This window comes from Propithecus coquereli, unplaced genomic scaffold, assembly GCF_000956105.1.
Source record: "Propithecus coquereli isolate 6110/MARCELLA unplaced genomic scaffold, Pcoq_1.0 Scaffold478, whole genome shotgun sequence".
In the NCBI taxonomy this organism is placed as follows: Eukaryota; Metazoa; Chordata; class Mammalia; order Primates; family Indriidae; genus Propithecus; species Propithecus coquereli.
The window spans coordinates 662627-681711 of NW_012150596.1; the positions used below are offsets into that span (position 1 = coordinate 662627).

At 41.0% G+C, this 19085-nt stretch overlaps 1 protein-coding gene across 1 annotated transcript in view; it reads left to right on the forward strand.

The window, feature by feature from the left end:
- Nucleotides 1-3568: 3568 nt before the first annotated feature.
- ADGRG4 (adhesion G protein-coupled receptor G4) overlaps nt 3569-19085 on the forward strand; it is a 106261-nt gene continuing 90744 nt past the window's right edge. Inside the window, exons 1-2 of the mRNA XM_012655472.1 lie at nt 3569-3709; nt 5689-5767. Of these exons, the coding sequence (XP_012510926.1) occupies nt 5698-5767 (70 nt within the window). The 5' untranslated portion in view covers nt 3569-3709; nt 5689-5697. The remainder of the gene's footprint in view (nt 3710-5688; nt 5768-19085) is intronic.

The following is a 19085-nucleotide window of genomic DNA, read 5'->3' on the forward strand; positions in this document are numbered from 1 at the left end:
TCACAACACTTCTGTAAGTTTGATATTATTTAAAAATAAAAAGTTTTTTAAAACCCTGCCATGGCTCCTCATTTGTCCAGAGCTTTACTCTTTGGCTTTACCAAAGTTCTTAAAATGTCGTGCAAGCCCCTATGTGATTTGGCCTCTGTCACCTCTCTTGCCTCCTCTCTCACCGCTCTGCTCCCTGCACACTGACCTCTCAGCCCTGCTCCTAGGAAGGCTCCAAGCACCCTGCAGCGCTCAGGGCATTGCCTCCTGCCCAGACGGCTCTTCGCTCAGGCAGCCCCATGGCTCACTCCCTTACTTCTTTCAGGTCTCCATTCACATGTCACCTTTTCAATGAGGACGTCCCTGATTGCCCCATTTAAAATTGAATTCCCCACCCTCCTTCTAGAAATCCTTTTATCTTTTTCTCATTTCTTTTTTTGCTATGGCATTTTTCACCTTCTAATATGTTACATGCTTTACTTATTTTTCTTGTTTATTGTCTGTCTACTCCCACCAGAACAGCAACTTTTTGAGGGGTGAGAGAGTTATCTGTTTTGTTCACTGCTGAGTCCCTAGCATCTTAGAAATATGCCTTGTACATATTGGGCCCTCAAATGTTTGTTGACTAAATAAATACCATTGAGGTTGAAAAATAAGTTGCAGAAGAATAAATGATAGTGGCTAACTAATAAGAAAGCAATTATTATGTATCAGGCAGTGTTCTAAGTGCTCTATGTATATTATCTCATTTATACCATAAAACACCAGAGGTGAATATCATCATCATCATCATCATCATCATCATTTCCATTTTGCAGATGAGGAAGCTGAGGCAGTGAGACATTAGGGAACCCAAGGAGTCTGGCTTCAGAGTGTGTTTCATTAGCTACTATGCTATACTGCCTCTCACATGGTATGATACCTTTTACATCATGTCAAAAAGCATGCAGATTTACGTCATGTTTAAAAACATGCAGTATTATTATACAAAATAATACTACATATTGTTAAAGGCCATCCACATATGTAGTAAATGTATGGAGGTATGCATAGGAATGGCAATGAGCAGGCATTCACTTGGATGGTAATGTTTAAGGTGACAACCAAATATAATTAAAATTGACGGCTGGGGGCAGTGGCTCACGCCTGTAATCCTAGCACTCTGGGAGGCCGAGGTGGGAGGATTGCTTGAGCTCAGGAGTTCGAGACCAGCCTGAGCAAGAGTGAGACCCCGTCTCTACTAAAAAATAGAAAGAAATTTGGCTAGGCAACTAAAAATATTAAAAAAAATTAGCCGGGCGCCGTGGCGTACGCCTGTAGTACCAACTACTTGGGAGGCTGAGGCAGGAGGATCACTTGAGCCCAGGAGTTTGAGGTTGCTGTGAGCTAAGCTGATGCCACAGCACTCTACCAGGCAACAGAGCAAGACTCTGTCTCAAAAAAAAAAAAAAAAAAGAAAGAAAGAAAAGAAACGGGAACAGAGTCACAATAAGTCATTCAGCTTAGCCCTCTCTGTGGGAGGACAAGTAAATGAGCAGAGCCATATGGCTATCTAGGCCTTCGAGTTTCCAGGAATGGGTGGCTCATAACATCCCATGACAGCCTTTTCTGGTGTTTATTAGCTCCTATCGTCAACAATGACTTATTTATGTCTAACCTCCATCTCCCATCAATATCAGCCCATTTCCTATTACTCTGTAGATATGGGGAGGAGATGGTCAACATTCTCCTTATAACCTTCCAGAGACTGGAAGCCACTCACTGAAGTCCTCCCAGGTGGCATTTTTTCCCTGACCAAAGAGTCCCTACCTCTTCGTTTTTTTGTGTGTTTCATTTTCCAATTGTTTTATTTGCACTATATTAGACTTTTAACAGAACAGTGTTTTTCTTAGAAAAAATAACACATGCAGATGATTAAGATTCTAACAGTACAAAAGCATATTCAGTGAAAACTGAGTTTCCTTCCCAACCAAGACCCCTCAGTTTCCCTCTCTAGAAGCAACTATTCTCACCAGGGTCTCCTTCCAAAGAAATTTTATGACATTTCCAAGTGTATATGAATATATTCTCCTCTAAATTCTCTTTTTCAATTCAACAAATATTCATTAAGCACCTACTATGCGTCAGGCACTGTGCTAACTCCTGTGACAGGGCACAAAAAGAATAGAGAGGTGTTTCCCTGTCTTCAGGAAGCTTACACTATATTAGGGGGGAAAAGCAGTCATTCATTTACGAAATATTGATTGAGCGCCCTCTATGTGCCTGCCAGGCTGCGTGTGAACCATTGAATAACATGGAGTTCCTGCCGTTCCAGAGCTTAGTGTTGTGGGGTAAGACAGAGCAATAAGCAGGCATGGTGTGAAATATAAACAAATGCCAAGGAAACGCCGAGATGCTCCTTGGCAATTACTCCACATCCTTTTGTAATCTGTGTGATCCTGTGGAGGGGGGTGGGGACAGATCACAAAACCTAAGCCCTGTGCCTAGTGGAAAGGAGAAGCAGTGGAGTCCTAGACAGGAGCAATGGCACACGAACCCAGTGCCGAGCACTGGGACAAGCAGTTTACACACGTTGTGTCACGTAATCTTCACAGCAATATGAGGCGAGTTCCATTATCCACGTTTTACAGATGAGGACACTGGGGGCTCCAGAAATGTTAGGGAATTGGCCCGAAGTCACACAGTTGGGATTCAAACTCAAGTCATTCTGCAAAGCCTGGGCTCTAATTCATTACACTGATCAAAGTTCGTGGGCTTGGGGGGAGTGAATCATGGGTGATTCTGATATACCTCCTCCTTCCCTCTTCCGCTGTGGAGAATCCTGGCCTACAGATTGGTTGAATCATCCTCCTATTTGACTGAATTTTTCCATTTAAAGCATGAGATGGAGAGGAAAATGCACTGGTCTGGGAGTCAGAAGACCTTGGTTCCAGCTCCTGTTTTGCCGTTCACAAGCTTTATGACTTTGGGCAAATCATTCTACCCTTTGGACATCAGGGTCATCTGTGAAGTATGGAGCCTCACAGGATTCACCTTGAATCCTTGATGGGATTTGGTGATATTTCTATCACCCCAAAGGGGCTGTAATGACATCTTCTGGGACCAAAACTACATCCCCATCTTGAGAATAGCATGAAACCAATTCAGTAAACGTATTTATTTTCAAGGCAATTTGAAGAATGGATCTCCAGTGAGGGTAAACAACTGGCTTCACCTTATAGACAGTGTGAGATGTGAACATGTTAATGCCTTCTTGGCCTTTGCTTTCTGCTCGTAGTTCTGAACACCACCCCTCCCGCTCCCCATTTTCTCAATAAAGTGAAATGAGCAAGTAGCTGTTTAATATATCCAATTTAATTAAAGTAATAATCAAGTAGGAACTGAAGATAATCCTTAGTGAAAACTGGGAAAGAGCCATCAAATTAACAGGTTATTGCAGGTGTGTAATAACCTGAGAACTTTGCTCATGCTGATTTTATGCTCGAGAGAGCAGCCCCATGACGTGCTGCAAGCCACAAAAAGAGGATCTACCTGAGTCAACAAGCCCCATAAAGCTAAGAGCAGAGAGGCTGGTTTGATCCACAAAAGAAGGTGACCGAAGCATGGCCAGCAGATAATGACTCTCTTGTTTTCTGCTCCTTCCATTTCACATCAAATATAGGGATTTAGAGACCAGATCTGGTCATTTAGGGGTGGGAAGTTAAAGGAGTTCAGCTCTCGGGTAAGTGTCTCTCTTCCGTCCTCCCTCCCTTCCTTCTTTCCCTCCTTCCATTTCTCTCTATCCTTTCCTCCTTCTCTCCTCTCCTCCTTTCTTCCTTTAACTTTTCTTAAATTATAAAAATGACCAACACTCATCATAAAAGAACCAAATTGCATGTAATTGCATGAGGTATAAGATACAAGTCCTTAATCTCCACCCTTTCTTTCTACCTTTTTCTACCTTTATCTCCTTCACTTACTTCTTTCAATTTTTTCAAAATTATGAAAGTAATGCATGCTCATTGTAAAATAGTCAAATAGTATAGAATTATAGGGGCTATGAAGGAAACCTAATTAATTCCCATGCTTCTTTCCTCTTTCTTCTCCTTCCTGTCCTCCCTCCCTTCCTCTCTCCCTCCTTTCCTTCCTTTCTCCTTTCCTTCAATTTAAAAAATTATATAAGTAATGTATTATTATTGTAAAAGAATCAAGCAGTATATCATGGTATAGTATATAAAGGAAAAGTCCTCTAGCCCCCCTCCTTTCCAACCCACCTCTCATGCCTGACATATAGATTTACCTTATTCCTTTCAATGGCTGCATAATATTCTCTTGTGTGAATGCCCCATGATTTATTTATTGGGTGCCAGGTAAGTTTCTGAAACATACCTTGGAATTGTTATAAAAGTTTAGAGGAAATGGAAGAAAAATATAAATTGGATTGTTTGCTACTGAAAATTCCATTTCATAGATAGTGATCATATCCAATCATATCCACTTTATACTTTGAAAATTGCCTTCGAAATATCATCTCATTTGATCCTCTTCTAGAGCAGCTCTGGGAAATAGGCAGATTATTATCTCTATTTTTTACAGATAAGGAAACTGAGGCCCATGGAAATTAAGGAATGGAAATATGTATGGTCTCACAGCCAGTTACTGATTCTCAGTCTAGTCTTCTTATGGCACTATAAATTTAAGGGGCATTTCATCTTGAAAGTCATAAAAGATTTAGACACTCCCTTACTTCTAAGCTCATAATTTAGAAAATTCATCTAAGTCATACAAATTCCCTTATTATTCTAATGAGAATGGCAGTAGAACACTTGGTAAATATGAAGAGCCTGATTAATGGCTGGCGCTCATAGCAAGCCCAAGATTCATTTGATTTCCTGATTGGCTTCTGTTACATTAAATGTAAAGTAAGTCTATTCATCCCACTTACAAGTGGAGAGAGACATAATATGTAGCATTATCCTATAGAAAAGGAAATGTTTAAATCAGCAGTAAATCATTCATAAGTACGTTTTATTTAAAATCAGAAAATGCCCATCAGCACCCTACTGCCAAGGCTCTGTAGTATGTTTCTGTAGGATTTGCCATTTTAAGACCATTTTTTTTGGGAAAGAAGGGGAGTTTTCAGTGTGTTTCCCAAATAAGAAGCTTTAGTTACAATTAATTAAGGAGAGAAGCTGCATGAATGTAATGAAATGGTGGTCAGGTTTCTCTAAACAGATCTGTTTTAAAAATAGGAATGATTTGATGAGTTACATTTGTCAGTAAGGTCTTCTTGCATTGCGTTCCTTCAAAAAATTTCGGACCATTAAAACTGCAAGTAGTTGGGTTGAAGTTGTGTGCATTAGGGTTGAATGCATCACATTTTGTAATTGTGCATTTAGTGTCTGTCTTCTCTACTGGGCTTTGTCCCATGAAGGCAGATATCTGTCTTGTCTTCTCAGTGCTGTATTCCCAGTGGGTAATACAGTGTCTTCATATAGCAGGGAGTCAATACAATTTATTGAGTGACTCTACAGATAAATCAATGAGGGTTCAGCCAGGCCGGATAACTCAGGTAAGCGTCTATCTTGGGGTTGGCTGACATGACTTTAAGCAATGGGACAAAACCTTAGGTGGGATGAGAAGGAGAAGTGCAGTAACATATACTTAGAAATTGTTCATTCTGACTCTGAGCTGAGTATATTTCTGACTTTTTGAATACAGATTTAGACAATGAAAGAATACATCATATATCAGAGGCTTTATGGATTGTTTCTCATGTCGAGTTTTATCTTTCTCTCAGGTAAGAAAATGTATTCTTATTATCTCTTCCAATGTCTCATATACAGTAGGTTATAGAAATAAACCATTTGAAAAATACTACCAGTGGAGATTTGCTGGGCTGCCCCTCAGTGGCCTCCTTTTGGTCAATATGGCTGTAGGACAAGCTGGAGCTTCAGCAAATGAGTCCGTTCATTCACTATTACGCACGACGGGTAGAGAACTGGCCTCAAGCAGGAAATAGTTTGAACTACTGCTTTTGACATTTCTTAATGCAACTCTGAAATGCCATTTGGAGGCTAATGCACACTTAACAGAAGATTTGGGTTTTCTTTTGGACTATTTCCTCTCACACATAGTGCTTCATTTAAAGCTCTCTGGAGCATTGTAATAACATCTTTCTGTCTCCATTATATGTATACAGCAATGATCATAGAATACAGATGGGGAAACTGAGGTATGCCAACAGCTGGTAACTGATGCACAATGACAGACAGGCATATCTTCTGGAAGGGCCCAGACCTTGCCCAGACTCTGTGAAAGGAATGGAGATAGATTCTTTGTTTCTATTTTGCAGCGAATAGATAAAACCATTCACTGAAGTAGCTGATAATTTGGGGACTTAAGGAGAAGGTGGTCTTGGAAAACTGCAATCTTGTCCATATTAAGTAAATTCAGTTGCTAGCATTGCTCATTCAGCACATTAGTCTTTAGCCAAAAGGTCACAAATGCTAGTGAGTGACAATTCCTAATGAAATTGACTTAGAGTTTAATTTGAACAGTCCTTAGATTTGAGAGCTAATCTTCTGAAAAAATATCAAATCATCATCACTATGAACAACGAACACTGACTGGCTTCCTGCCACATGCAGGGTCTGATGGGAAACCATGTTTTTTTATAATAAAGGTTGAAATGGGGCCCATGGGGCACAGTGGCAGCTCTGTCACCTGGCCTTGCCTACCTGCTAAGATGTTGATTTATCTTTCCTCAGCCTGTTTCCTCAAAGGCAAAAAACTCTATTTTCTCCATTTCTTTATCCAAAGCATCCAAACACAGGTCTTGACACACAGGTTAGGCACTCAGTACATATGTGATGATTTAATAAATTAGTGCGATTTGAAACTATAAAACTTTGAACATCTGTATGGTGGTGGTTTACAAGACTCAAACTCTGGTGGGTTTTTGTGAAGGGTCATGGGGCATGCAATAGAGCAATCTAGGAATAGAGGGATGTAAGAGTCTAGTATAAACATTCGATCTTCTTAGCGAAGTATCACAAGAATGGAAAAACACCACATGTACTTAATACTAAATTAGAACTAATTGATCAATACTTACGTGCACATATGGAAGTAAAACTCAAGGGAAATCAAGTATGTGGGAGGGTGAGGAGGCGATGGGTAAATTCACACCTAACAGGTACAATGTATACTAACTGGGTGAAGGGCACACTTATAACATTGACTCAAACTGTACAAAAGCAAATTATGTAACCAAAATGTGTGTACCCCCATAAAATTCTGAAATAAAAAAGAAAAAACAAACAAACAAACAAACAAAAAAGGGTCTAGTATAGCCAGGGAATAAAAAGTGGAAGAGTGTGTGGTACTGAAAAGTTTAGATGGGTTTCGTGAGGAATGTCATTGGTCAGTGAAAATTATGATAGATGTGCAGATTTTAAACACACAGAAGTTACTTTAAAGCAGTCACAAAGTTTTCCAGACTGTTTAAGTCTCAAATTCATGAGTCATGGCAATGATTTTTTAGGTTATCAAACAATTAGGTATAATTGTTCTTCGATTGGTGAGAAATTCATCACTTTCTTCCTGGAAAAAAATACTCTGTCCTTGAAACACTAGTATAACTATGGGTCAATCTGGTTCAGGCTCCAGATGAGTCATTGGCCTTTCAACTGTGAGGATCACTGTGGGGAAGAGCTTAAGGTCAGATCAAACAGAGGGTGACTCAGAGACGCTCTGACTGGACGGAGACAGTGAAGAGCAAAACTGTGTCCATAGAAGTATATGAAGGATCAAGAAGGGGAAATCAAATCTAATAAAGTCCAAGGGGCTGCAAGCAGGGTCAGAAAGAAGGGTGAGGATTGATGTCAGGAGCTGGATAGATGCAGAATGGAGTAGGAGATAAGGAATAAAACATAAATGAGAGAAAAGGGCCTAGGACTTAGACTGTAAATAGGACTTGGTTTCCTGGTGCTCTGTCTTACTCTACTCAGGTTACCAAAAAAAAAAAAAATACCATAGACTGGGGGGCTTAAACAATAGGTATTTATCACAGCTCTGAAGGCTGGAAGTCCAAGAGAAGATGCCAGATGATGCTGTTCCTGGTGAGGGCTCTTTTCCTAGCTTGCAGATGGCCACCTTCTCCCTGCACCCTCACATGGCAGAGAGAGAGGACTCTGTTTTCTTTCTCTTCTATAAGGGCACTGATTCCATCACAGGGCCTCCACCTTCATGACCTCACGTAAGCCCAATTACCTCCTGAAGGCCACACCTCCTGATACTATCACATTGGGGGTTAGGGATTCAACACAGGAATTCAGTGGGAGGGGGGTGCTATAAGCATTCAGTCCGTAACACGCTCCCTCCTCTTACCAGTGCTGGCTATTGGCTATGTAATGACTGCAAAATGGGTAGGTGGGTAGGTTTGGGTTAAAGACACAGGGCTAGAGTAGTTGTTCCAAAGTCTCCCCCATGACATGCACATGCACAGACACACCCCCCCTCACATGCCAAGTGGAATAGGACAGGCTTTGCTGGGTGAAAGAGTGTAATATATTCTGGAACATTCTTGAGGTGGGAGGCTAAGTTTTGTGAGACATGATCATAGGGTGCTGAAGGCAGCCAGCCTCTATAGTGAGTACCATTTGCTCCTATATTGGATAGTCAATCCGAGCTGAAATCAACTTTCTTGAGAAGCTCTCACATATGCAGAGACAACCTGACCAGGAATCCTTTTGAGACAGGAGGGCAGCAAAGCCATGTCAGAAAATCAGTCCTTATGCTATAGAGACCAACTAGGTCAGGGTCAGTCAGGATGCAATAAGAGTATAAAAGTAAAGAAGCTCTTCATCTGATAGGTGTTTGTGTAGCCAGGATTTAGGAAAAGCCCCATTTTTTTTGAGAAACTCATTTGGTGTAAAAGCAAAAGTGGAGGATAAACTTTGAGTAGCAACTCTAAATTTCTGTATAAACCCTAGAGTTGAGCTGTCCAATATGGTAATTACTTGCAACATATGGCTAAGTTTTTTTTTTTTTTTTTTTTTAGACAGAGTCTCACTCTCTTGCCTGGGCTAGAGTGCCGTGGCGTCAGCCTAGCTCACAGCAACCTCAAACTCCTGGGCTCAAGCGATCCTCCTGCCTCAGCCTCCCAAGTAGCTGGCACTACAGGCATGTGCCACCATGCCCAGCTAATTTCTCTATATATTTTTAGTTGTCCAATTAATTTCTTTCTATTTTTAGTAGAGACAGGATCTCGCTCTTGCTCAGGCTGGTCTCAAACTCCTGAGCTCAAACGATCCACCCGCCTCGGCCTCCCAGAGTGCTAGGATTATAGGTGTGAGCCACCACGCCTGGCCATGGCTAAGTTTTAACTAATTAAAATTCAGTTCTCAGTGACACAAACCATGTCTTAAGCACTCAATAGTTACAAGGTGGCTAGTTGCTACCATATTGGGCAGTGCAGATAACATTTCTATCATCACAGAAAGTTTTATTGGACACTGCTGTTATAGAAGGTTGTGGGGACTGGCTCTTTATGAAAAGACATTTACTTTAAACAGCTTTATTGAAATGTAATTTATATACCATAAAATTCACCCATTTAAAGTATACAATTCAATAGTTTTTGTATATTTACAGAATTGTGCAACCATCACCACTATCTAATTCCAGAACATTTTCATCATCCCCCCCAAAAAACTACATACTCTTCATTCCTCCCTCAACACTCCAGCCCTTGGCAATCACTAATCTGCTTTCTGTCTCTATGGGTTTGCCTATTCTGGACATTTCGTATAAATGGAATCCTATAATGTGTGGCCTTTTGTGTCTGGCTTCTTTCACTTAAGATAATGTCTTCAAGGTTCATCCATGTGTAGCATATTATCAGCAGTTCATTTCTTTTTATTACTAAACAATATTCAATTGTATGGATAAGCCTCATTTTATTCCATTCATTAGTTGATGGACATTTGAGTTGTTTTGAACATTTGAGTACAGTTTTTTTCTTTTGGGGTGGGGGGGGCAGAGTCTCACTCTTTTGCCCGGGCTAGAGTGCCGTGGCGTCATCCTAGCTCACAGCAACCTCAAACTCCTGGGCTCAAGCGATCCTCCTGCCTCAGGCTCCTGAGTAGCTGAGACTACAGGCACACAGCACGAATGCCCAGCTAATTTTTTTATTTTTAGTAGAGACGGGCTCTCACTCTTCCTCGGGCTGGTCTCGAACTCCTGACCTCGAGCGATGCTCCCGCCTCGGCCTCCAGAGAGCTAGGATTACAGTTGTGAGCCACCGTGCCCGTCCACTTTCATTTCTTTTATGACTATACCTAGGAGTAGAATTGTTGAGTCATATGTAACTTTATGATTAGCATTTTAAGGAGCTCACAGATCATTTTCCAGAGTCCGCATCATTTTACATCCCCACTAGCAGTGTTTTGTTTTGTTTTTTTTTGAGACAGAGTCTCGCTCTGTTACTTGGGCTAGAGTGCTGTGCCATCGGCCTAGTTCACAGCAACCTCAAACTCCTAGGATCAAGTGATTCTCCTGCCTCAGCCTGCTGAGTAGCTAGGATTACAGGCATATGCCACCACGCCTGGCTAATTTTTCTATTTTTAGTAGAGACGGGGTCTTGCTCTTGCTCAGGCTGGTCTCCAACTCCTGACCTCAAGTGATCCTCCCGTCTTGGCCTCCCAGACTGCTAGGATTGCAGGTGTGAGCCACTGCACCTGGCCCACTAGCAGTGTTTGAGGGCCCCAATTTCTCCACATCCTTGTGAACACTTGTTATTGTCTGTTTTTTTGGTTATAGCCATCCTAGTGGGTGTGAAGTGATACCTCACTGTAGTTTTGATTTGCATTTCCCTATGACTGATGACGTGGAGCATTCTTTCAGGTGCAAGAACATTTTGTCTGACAATATTCAGAACTTTTTTTTAATTTTTATTTTTATTTCAGCATATTATGGGGGTACAGATGTTTAGGTTACGTATGTTGCCCTTGCCCCCCGCTCCCCCTAAGTCCGAGTTTCAAATATGTCCATCCTTCGGGTGGTGCGCATTTATTCAGAACTTTTGACCTAGAAAATTTTACCTTCCAGACTCTGAAGCATACATTTTTTTCTTTTTAATTTTCTCCGATACGTATCTCCTTTAGTTGGCACAGCCATGGTGCTTTTGTAGCCAGCATAGGACAGATGAGAAAGGTTCATATAGTAGCCTGTTTTTTGAGTGACTGAGCATGTCATTTATATGGATGACCAGTCCTTATACTCTGCCTCAGACCAGTAAGTTGTAGAAATTTCCTTCATCGACAGTGAAAATATTGATGGGGAATTGCATGGGCTTAAGAGTAGGTCTAAAATGCTGGGTTTTTTTTCCATGTTGTTCATTTAGCAGATATGGATAGGGTTCTAAGATCCCTGTTTTGGATTTTTATTACCTAGGCACTTTTGGATTAGTCTAGCAGTCCAGGGCTTATGGGAGCCGTTGACATCACAACATAGAGACCTTGGTAGGGAAGTAGAGGGCCTATTAATTCCATTGCTGGGTAACAATATGCAGTATTTCCTCTTCTGGAAATGGTTTTTCTGTGCACAACATTACCCAAACCTAGTGGGCATGTTGCATTCTTCCCTTTCTCTCACTTTCCATATCTAATACATTGAGTTCAGTTCATGCCACCTCTAAAATATATCCCAAATCTGATAACTTTCTTTTCTTTCTTGCTGCTGTTCCTCCTCCTCCTCTTCCTCCTCCTCCTTCTTCTTCTCCCCATCTCTACTGCCTCCACCATGGTCCAAGCCACCATCATCTTCTCTCAGATGACTTTAATAGCCTCCTAACTGGTCTTCTTGCTTCTATTCTTGCTCTGCTATGGTCTACTCTCAACACAGCAGCAAGAGTGATCCTTTCATATATCAAGTTAGATCATGCCACTCTCTCACTAAAAGCTTGCCAATAAGTTCTCATCACAATTAGAATACAAATCAACGTGTTTAATAAGACCTAAAAAGCACTACATGGCCTGATCTCCCACTGCCTCTTGGGCCTCATTTCCTACCATGCTTCCTCTCTCTCCTTCCACTCCAGACACATATGCTTCCTGCTATTCCTTGACCATGCCAACTATGGTCCCACCAGAAGGCCTTTGCACATGCTATTACCCATGTCTGGGTCCCTCTTACTCCACATTTCTGTAACCTTGGCTCTTTTTTCATCCTTTAGGACTAAGCTAAAATGATTCTTCTTTAGAGAAGCCTTTCTTAACCATCCTATCTAATGTAGAAATTCCCATTCCCCTCATCCCTGATTTTGCCATTACCTAGCTCATCAGCCTGTTAATTTCCTTCAGAGAGCTTTTTGTAATTTGTAATTTTTTTCTTTATTTTGGAGTATTATGGGGGCACAAATGTTTTGGTTACATGAGTTGCTTTTGTGCCATTTGAGCCAAAGTTATGTGTGCCCATCACCAAGATAGTGTGCATTGTACTCATTAGGTGTGAATTTACCCATCCCCTCCTCCCCCTCCCACCTGCTTGGTTTCCGCTGAATTTTACTACCATATGTGCACTTGATTGTTGATCAATCAGTTCCAGTCTAATACTGAGTACATGCGGTGTTGGTTTTTCCATTCTCACAATACTTCGCTTAGAAAAATGGTCTTCTTTACTTGTTTATAATGTACACTGACAAGGCCAGGGACCTGTGTGTTATGCTCACTCTAACACTGACACATGGTCGGTGCTCAATGATCATCACTGTTGAATAAATGCAATTTTCAAGGGGCTTCTGGCTTTATGAGTAAGGGCATCCATTTTGTTGGGTGAAACAGGGGCCTTGAATCCAAGATTTGAAGGAACAATCACATTATCCATGTGAGGGTAACTCCTCTGCCTCCTGTTCCAAGAATTCTTGGCAGGCCACACATGGGGTCAGCAGCCTGGGTAATAGAGGTGGGGATGTGCTGGATAACTCTGTGACTTGTGACAGAAATAAGGCTCAGGGTTGGATGCTTCTATATATGGAAGATCTGGTTTATCTAAGGATTAGCCTGGTTACTCACAAGACCAGTGGGAAGTGTGGGCAGTGGGTGGCAGATAGTAATTCTGGCTCTCCGTGGTTGTTCACATTACCGCCATGATGTGGGTAATGGAGCTCCCCAGTGTTGTGCACCTACCTACTCTATCTACTTAGACAGCTGTGGGTCTGCTAGACCAGGACCCGGTCTACAAAGTTTTTCAGTGCTCCAGAACATTGATTTGCAAGGATTTGTTATATTAAGATCCAGATGATCCTTTGCTCAGGTAAAGGCTTCATATAATATGTAAATGAGTGTCTGCTCACACCTCTTTGATGGGTGGTGACATTTCCCAGTTGAGGCAGTCATGGAGTGCCCTTAGTACAGTGCTCACCCCTAGAATGGCTGGATTCTCTAGCTGAGGTCCCCAACCCTTGGACCAAGTGGTACCAGTCCATGACCTGCTAGGAAAACAGGGCCGAGCATCATAACCTGAGCTCTGCCTCCCCACCCCGTCCCCCACCCCAATCCTGTCTGTGGAATAATTGTCTTCCATGAAACCAGTCCCTGGTGCCAAAAAGGTTGGGGACTGCTGTTAAAGTATAAACAAAGACGACTAATGCCTCTGGTGGGCACTTTTCCCCAAATCTGTTCTGCCTCCTCTGATAGGTATTGCCAGGTGGTTAGCTAGGCCTTGAGCCTTACACAGCATTATGAGTTGAACCATGTCTTCCCAAAGTTCATATGTTGAAGTCCTAACCCTCAATACCTCTGAATGTGATCTTATTTGGAAATAGGGTTATTGCTAATGTAATTACTTAAGATGAGGTCATACTGCAGTACCGTGGACCCCTAGTCCAATACAAATGGTGTCTTTATAAAAAGAGGAAATTTGGACACAGACATACACACAGGAACACCATGCAAAGATGAAGGCAGATATTGGGGTCATGGGCTTACAGGCCAAGGAACACCAAATATTGCCAGAAAAGTCCTAGAAACTAGGAGAGAAGCATAGAGCAGATTTCTCCCTCACAGCCCTCGGAAGAAACCAACCCCACCAACACCTCGACCCCGGACTTCTAGCCTCCAAAACTGTGACACGATAAATTTCTGTAAGCCACTCAGTTTATGACATGTTGTTATGGTAGTCTAAGCAAACTATAATAATAACACAGACACTGATGCTCTGTTGGGCTCTCTGGATCAGGATTAAAAAGAGGAAAGCACATTACCTTGTGGGGAAGAAACAGTGACCAGATCATGCCCACAATGCCTGACCATGGAAGAACTTCATTGGCCCACTCTTCCTGAGATGGTGCAGGACAGTGCACCTGGAATCTCAGTCCCCCAACCTTTGGAACACTTTCACATTTTAAGGGGAAACTTTGCCAAGAAAGGGCAGAAAAACCAGTACAGAATATGCCTGCTGGTTATTTAATGCTGTTTTCAGTAGAAAATAAAGGGACTTTGCTAAGAAAAAAAAATCATTCAGATTGTCTGTCTCTTACAGTTTTAAATCTTTCACTTGTTGACTTTTAAAATGATTCCGGTAGGGACAGAGAACTCTCCACTGATCTTTTGCGAAAAAATTCCCTAAAACAGAAGGCAGGGAACAAGTTAAGTTTGCAATTCAGAACTTCTCATTCTATGCCAGATGCTTGACCCACACACGTTTGCACAGGGGACAGCCCTCCACCTGTCCACCCATGAGCCTCTAACTCAGTGTCCTAACACAGGGGACAATCATTTATTCAGTAAGCAGCTAAAAAAGACTTGCTATGTACCAAGAAAGTTGTACCCTGCCATCTCACACCATATACAAAAATTAACTCAAAATGGATGGAAGATTTAAGTGTAAGAACCAAAACTATAAAACTCTTAGAGGAAAGCATAAGGAGAAAATTTCATGACCTTAGATTTGGCAATAGATTCTTAGAAATGACACCAAAGAACAAGGAACAAAGGAGAAAACAGATGAATTATATATCATTAAAATTAAAACCTTCTGTGCATCAAAAGACACTATCAAGAAAGTGAAAAGACAATACAGAATGGGAGAAAATATTTGCAGGTCATATATCTGTTAAGGTTCCAGTATTCAGAATATATAAAGAATGCTTACAACTCAACAACAAAAAGACAAACAACCCAATTAAAAACGGGTAAAAAACTTGAATAGATATTTCTGCAAAGAAGCTATGCAAATGGCCAACAAACATGAAAAAAATGCTCAATGTCATTAGTCATTAGGGGAATGAAAATCGAAACCACAATAAGATACCACTCTACAACCTTTAGGATGGCTATAATAATAATAATAAGAAGAAGAAATAGAAAACAACAAGTGTTGGCAAAGATGTAGAGAAACCGGAAGCCTCATACATTGCTGAAGTGTAAAATGGCACAGCCATCGTGGAAAACAGTTTGGCTGTTACTCAGTAAGTTAAACATAGAATTACTATATGCTCTAGCAATTTCACTCTTACGTATATACCCAAAAGAAATGAAAACATGTGTTCAAACAAAATAAATGGCATGAACGTTTAGAGCAGTACCATTCATAATAGCCAAAAGGTAGAAACAACCCAAATGCCCATTAACCCATGAATCAATAAACAAAATGTGGCATATCCATACAATGGAATATTATTCAGCCATGGAAAAGAATGAAGTACCAATACATGCTAAAACATGGATGGACATTATGTTAAATGAAAGAAGCCAGACACAAAAGGCCACATATTATCTGATTCTATTTATATAAAATGCCCAGAATAGGCAAATTCAGAGACAGAAAGCAGATTGCCAGGGTCTGGGGAGAGGGGCAAATGGAGAGTGACTGCTTGCTTAATGGGTATAGGGTTTCCTTTCGGGGTGATGAAAATGTTCTAGAAATAGATAATGGTTATGGTTGCACACCATTGTGAATATGCTAAATGCCACTGAATTGTATACTTTAAAATGGTAAATTCTACCTTATGTGAAATTTCCCAGTACAAATAAAATGGTGCTTGGCACCCCTAGGGCAGTAACATAGCCATTTAAATGAGGTTTATGGTGAACGTTTCCTAACACGGAAAATGTTATATGTTAAATGAGAAAAGCAGGGGAGCAAATTTTTCATACAATATGATCTCAGCCTCATAGAAACAAACACAACCTGTGCACAGAAAGAAAGTCAGAGGAAGTATACCAAACTGTTAGTGGTGTTTATCTTTGCGGGGCAAGACTCTCTGGCTGATGTTGTTTTCATCTTTTTACTTCCTAGTACTTTCCACTTTTTGTTTAAAAAGACATGTACAGTATCACTTTCATAATGGAAAAATATCTATTTTTTGAAAGTAGGGAAAACAATAAATGTAATTTAAAATAAAAGCAAACAGGGGCTAGAGATGAAGAGACACAGAGGAGTAGGATCAAGAGAGAACATGCTTCAGGGGAGCAATCAGGCAATTTGGACTTGAAAATTGCCAGGGAACAGATGGCAGCATCCAAGCAGACATCTGCAGTGGATAGCGAAATTGTATGCAAGGACACAAGTGGCCTTTGAAGCCAGCCCTTGAGAGGCCCGGCAGAGAACACTGTTTGCGTAGCCAAACAGAAAGGCAGAGCCCCTCTGTGCCTTGTCGTAGCCCAGCCTCCTCAGAGCCCTGCTGGGGGCCCAGAGGCTGTAGTAGGGCTCTGGGCAGATGTGGTTGCATGTATGAGGGTGCAAAAGAGTTTGTGGAGGAAGAAAGGCTTTTAATAGTGACCTTGGCAAACATCGCAGCTGCCATTTACATGGGAACTTCATAGTTTATACACATTCTCACACACATAACCTAAACGTTAGTTATTATTGCATTATCTTTTATAATGGCCCTTCAAGGTAAGTAATCATTCCCATCTTGCTATGGAATAATGAGGCACAGAGAGGCGATGTGAGTTATTTATTTAACATTTTTATAGCACTCACTATATGCCAGACACTGTCCTGAGAGCGTTCACCTCCATTCATTGCTCACACAGCTAGTAAGAAACAAATCTGAGACTCAAATATGGCCTTTCAGACTCCACTACACCACACTTCTGCTCATGTTTTTTTTTTTTTTTTTTGAGATAGAGTCTCACTCTGTCTCACCCGGGCTAGAGTGCCATGGCATCAGCCTAGCTCACAGCAACCTCAGACTCCTGGGCTCAAGCGATCCTCCTGCCTCAGCCTCCCAAGTAGCTGGGACTACAGGCATGCGCCACCACGCCTGGCTAATTTTTTCTATATATTTTTAGTTGTCCAGCTAATTTATTTCTATTTTTAGTAGAGACGGGGTCTCGCTCTTGCTCAGGCTGGTCTTGAACTCCTGAGCTCAAGTGATCCTCCCACCTTTGCCTCCCAGAATGCTAGGATTACAGGCCTGAGCCACCGCGCCCAGCTTTCTGCTCATGTTTAAGCAGAATTTACCTCTCGTCTGCAGAATCTCAAGTAAGGCCACAAGTCGTTCTGTCTATCTATCTATCCATCCATCCATCTACTCTTATTTTTCTGATTATAATAATATATGATTGTTTAAAACATGCAAACATTACTGGAACAAGTAGCATGAAAGTAAAAATTCCCCTAAATCTCACACCTAAAGGTAATCATTCGTAATGGTTTGATGTGTGTTCTTCCAGATTTTTTATATGCTTATGCTACCATATATATTTTTCTTTTATTTTTAATAGGAAAATACTATACCTGCATGTATATAACTCCTATTTCACATAATATGAAGCCTTGAAAATCTCTCCAGGACTCTATAGTTCTCCCTTGTTTATTTTAATATTTCATTGTATAGAGGTAACAATTTTCCTAACTAGTCACTGTTAGACATACAGGTTTTTCAATTGGTCTTAATTACAAACAACGCTGCAATAAATATCCTTGTACTCACAACTTTGTGTATATATTCGTGTAAAATAAATTGATAGAAATGGAATTTCTGGGTCAAAAGTATACACATAATTGCACACAATTAAAATTGTTGTAGATATTGGCAAATTGCCCTTTAAAAATACTACTTAATTGGCACTCTCACCAGCAGTGTATAAGTCGGACTCATTTCCCCATGGGCTTGCCAATGCTGGGTATTCTCAGTCTTTTAAAATTTTATTAATCTGGTAAGCAAAAATGGTATCTCATTATTGTTTTAATTTGTGCTTAAAAAATAATGAGGTGGCATCTTTTTATATTATTGGCCTTTATAAATTCTGCTTTTATAAATTGCTCTTTCCTGTCCTTTGGCTACTGGTTTTAAATTAGTATACTGTAGAGAGGAGAGTCCCCTGTAGACTATATGAGATTATGATACAGTCTCTTTTAAGGGACAAGCAAGCCCTGGAGATTTATGCTCTCCATAAAACCAGGCCTTAAATGTTGTATTTGACGTCATTTTGGAGGGCTGAACAGAAAAGCAATGTTAATCAACAATAATTGAGACCAGTTTCATAGCAATTATCATCTTGTGGGATTAACTCTTGTTTTAGTAGGCACATAAAAGATGATAAGATAATGTAATCACATAAGCCAGGACTAGAAATAAGCATTGGCCCATCCACCAATGGACAGTTCAGGAATACTCTCTGGCAAGTGGACAGTATGAGCTCCCGCACATGCGTGTGTGTGTGTACAGGTGAGTGTGTGTGGGGGGAGGCATATGCATGTGCTTGTTTGCTATTGGAGGATGCTCAGTAGAGGAATGGAGGGAGAGAATACTGTATGGCCAGAGAATATCTGGAAGCTTTCATTTGGGGGCATCTCCCAGAAACAGGGAAGGAGTTACTTCCTGCCAGCCTCTGTAGCGTGCTGTTAAGCCTATCACCATTTTAGAGTAGTGGTCCCAACATTACAACTCTAATTTAGGGAGAGGTTGCAATTCCGCTCTGCCATAAAGCTCTTTTTGGTTTGGTGCAGGCTGTACTGAGACTGGACTAGGTTGGTGGTAGGCAATCCTCAGATATTTGCCTAGTGGCCTGGGGGTTTGTAGCGGTGATAATACCACTATTCATCAATAGCTTTCTATGAGACAAAGGGCATACCCAATTTTTTTTTGTTGCACATTTTTTTTT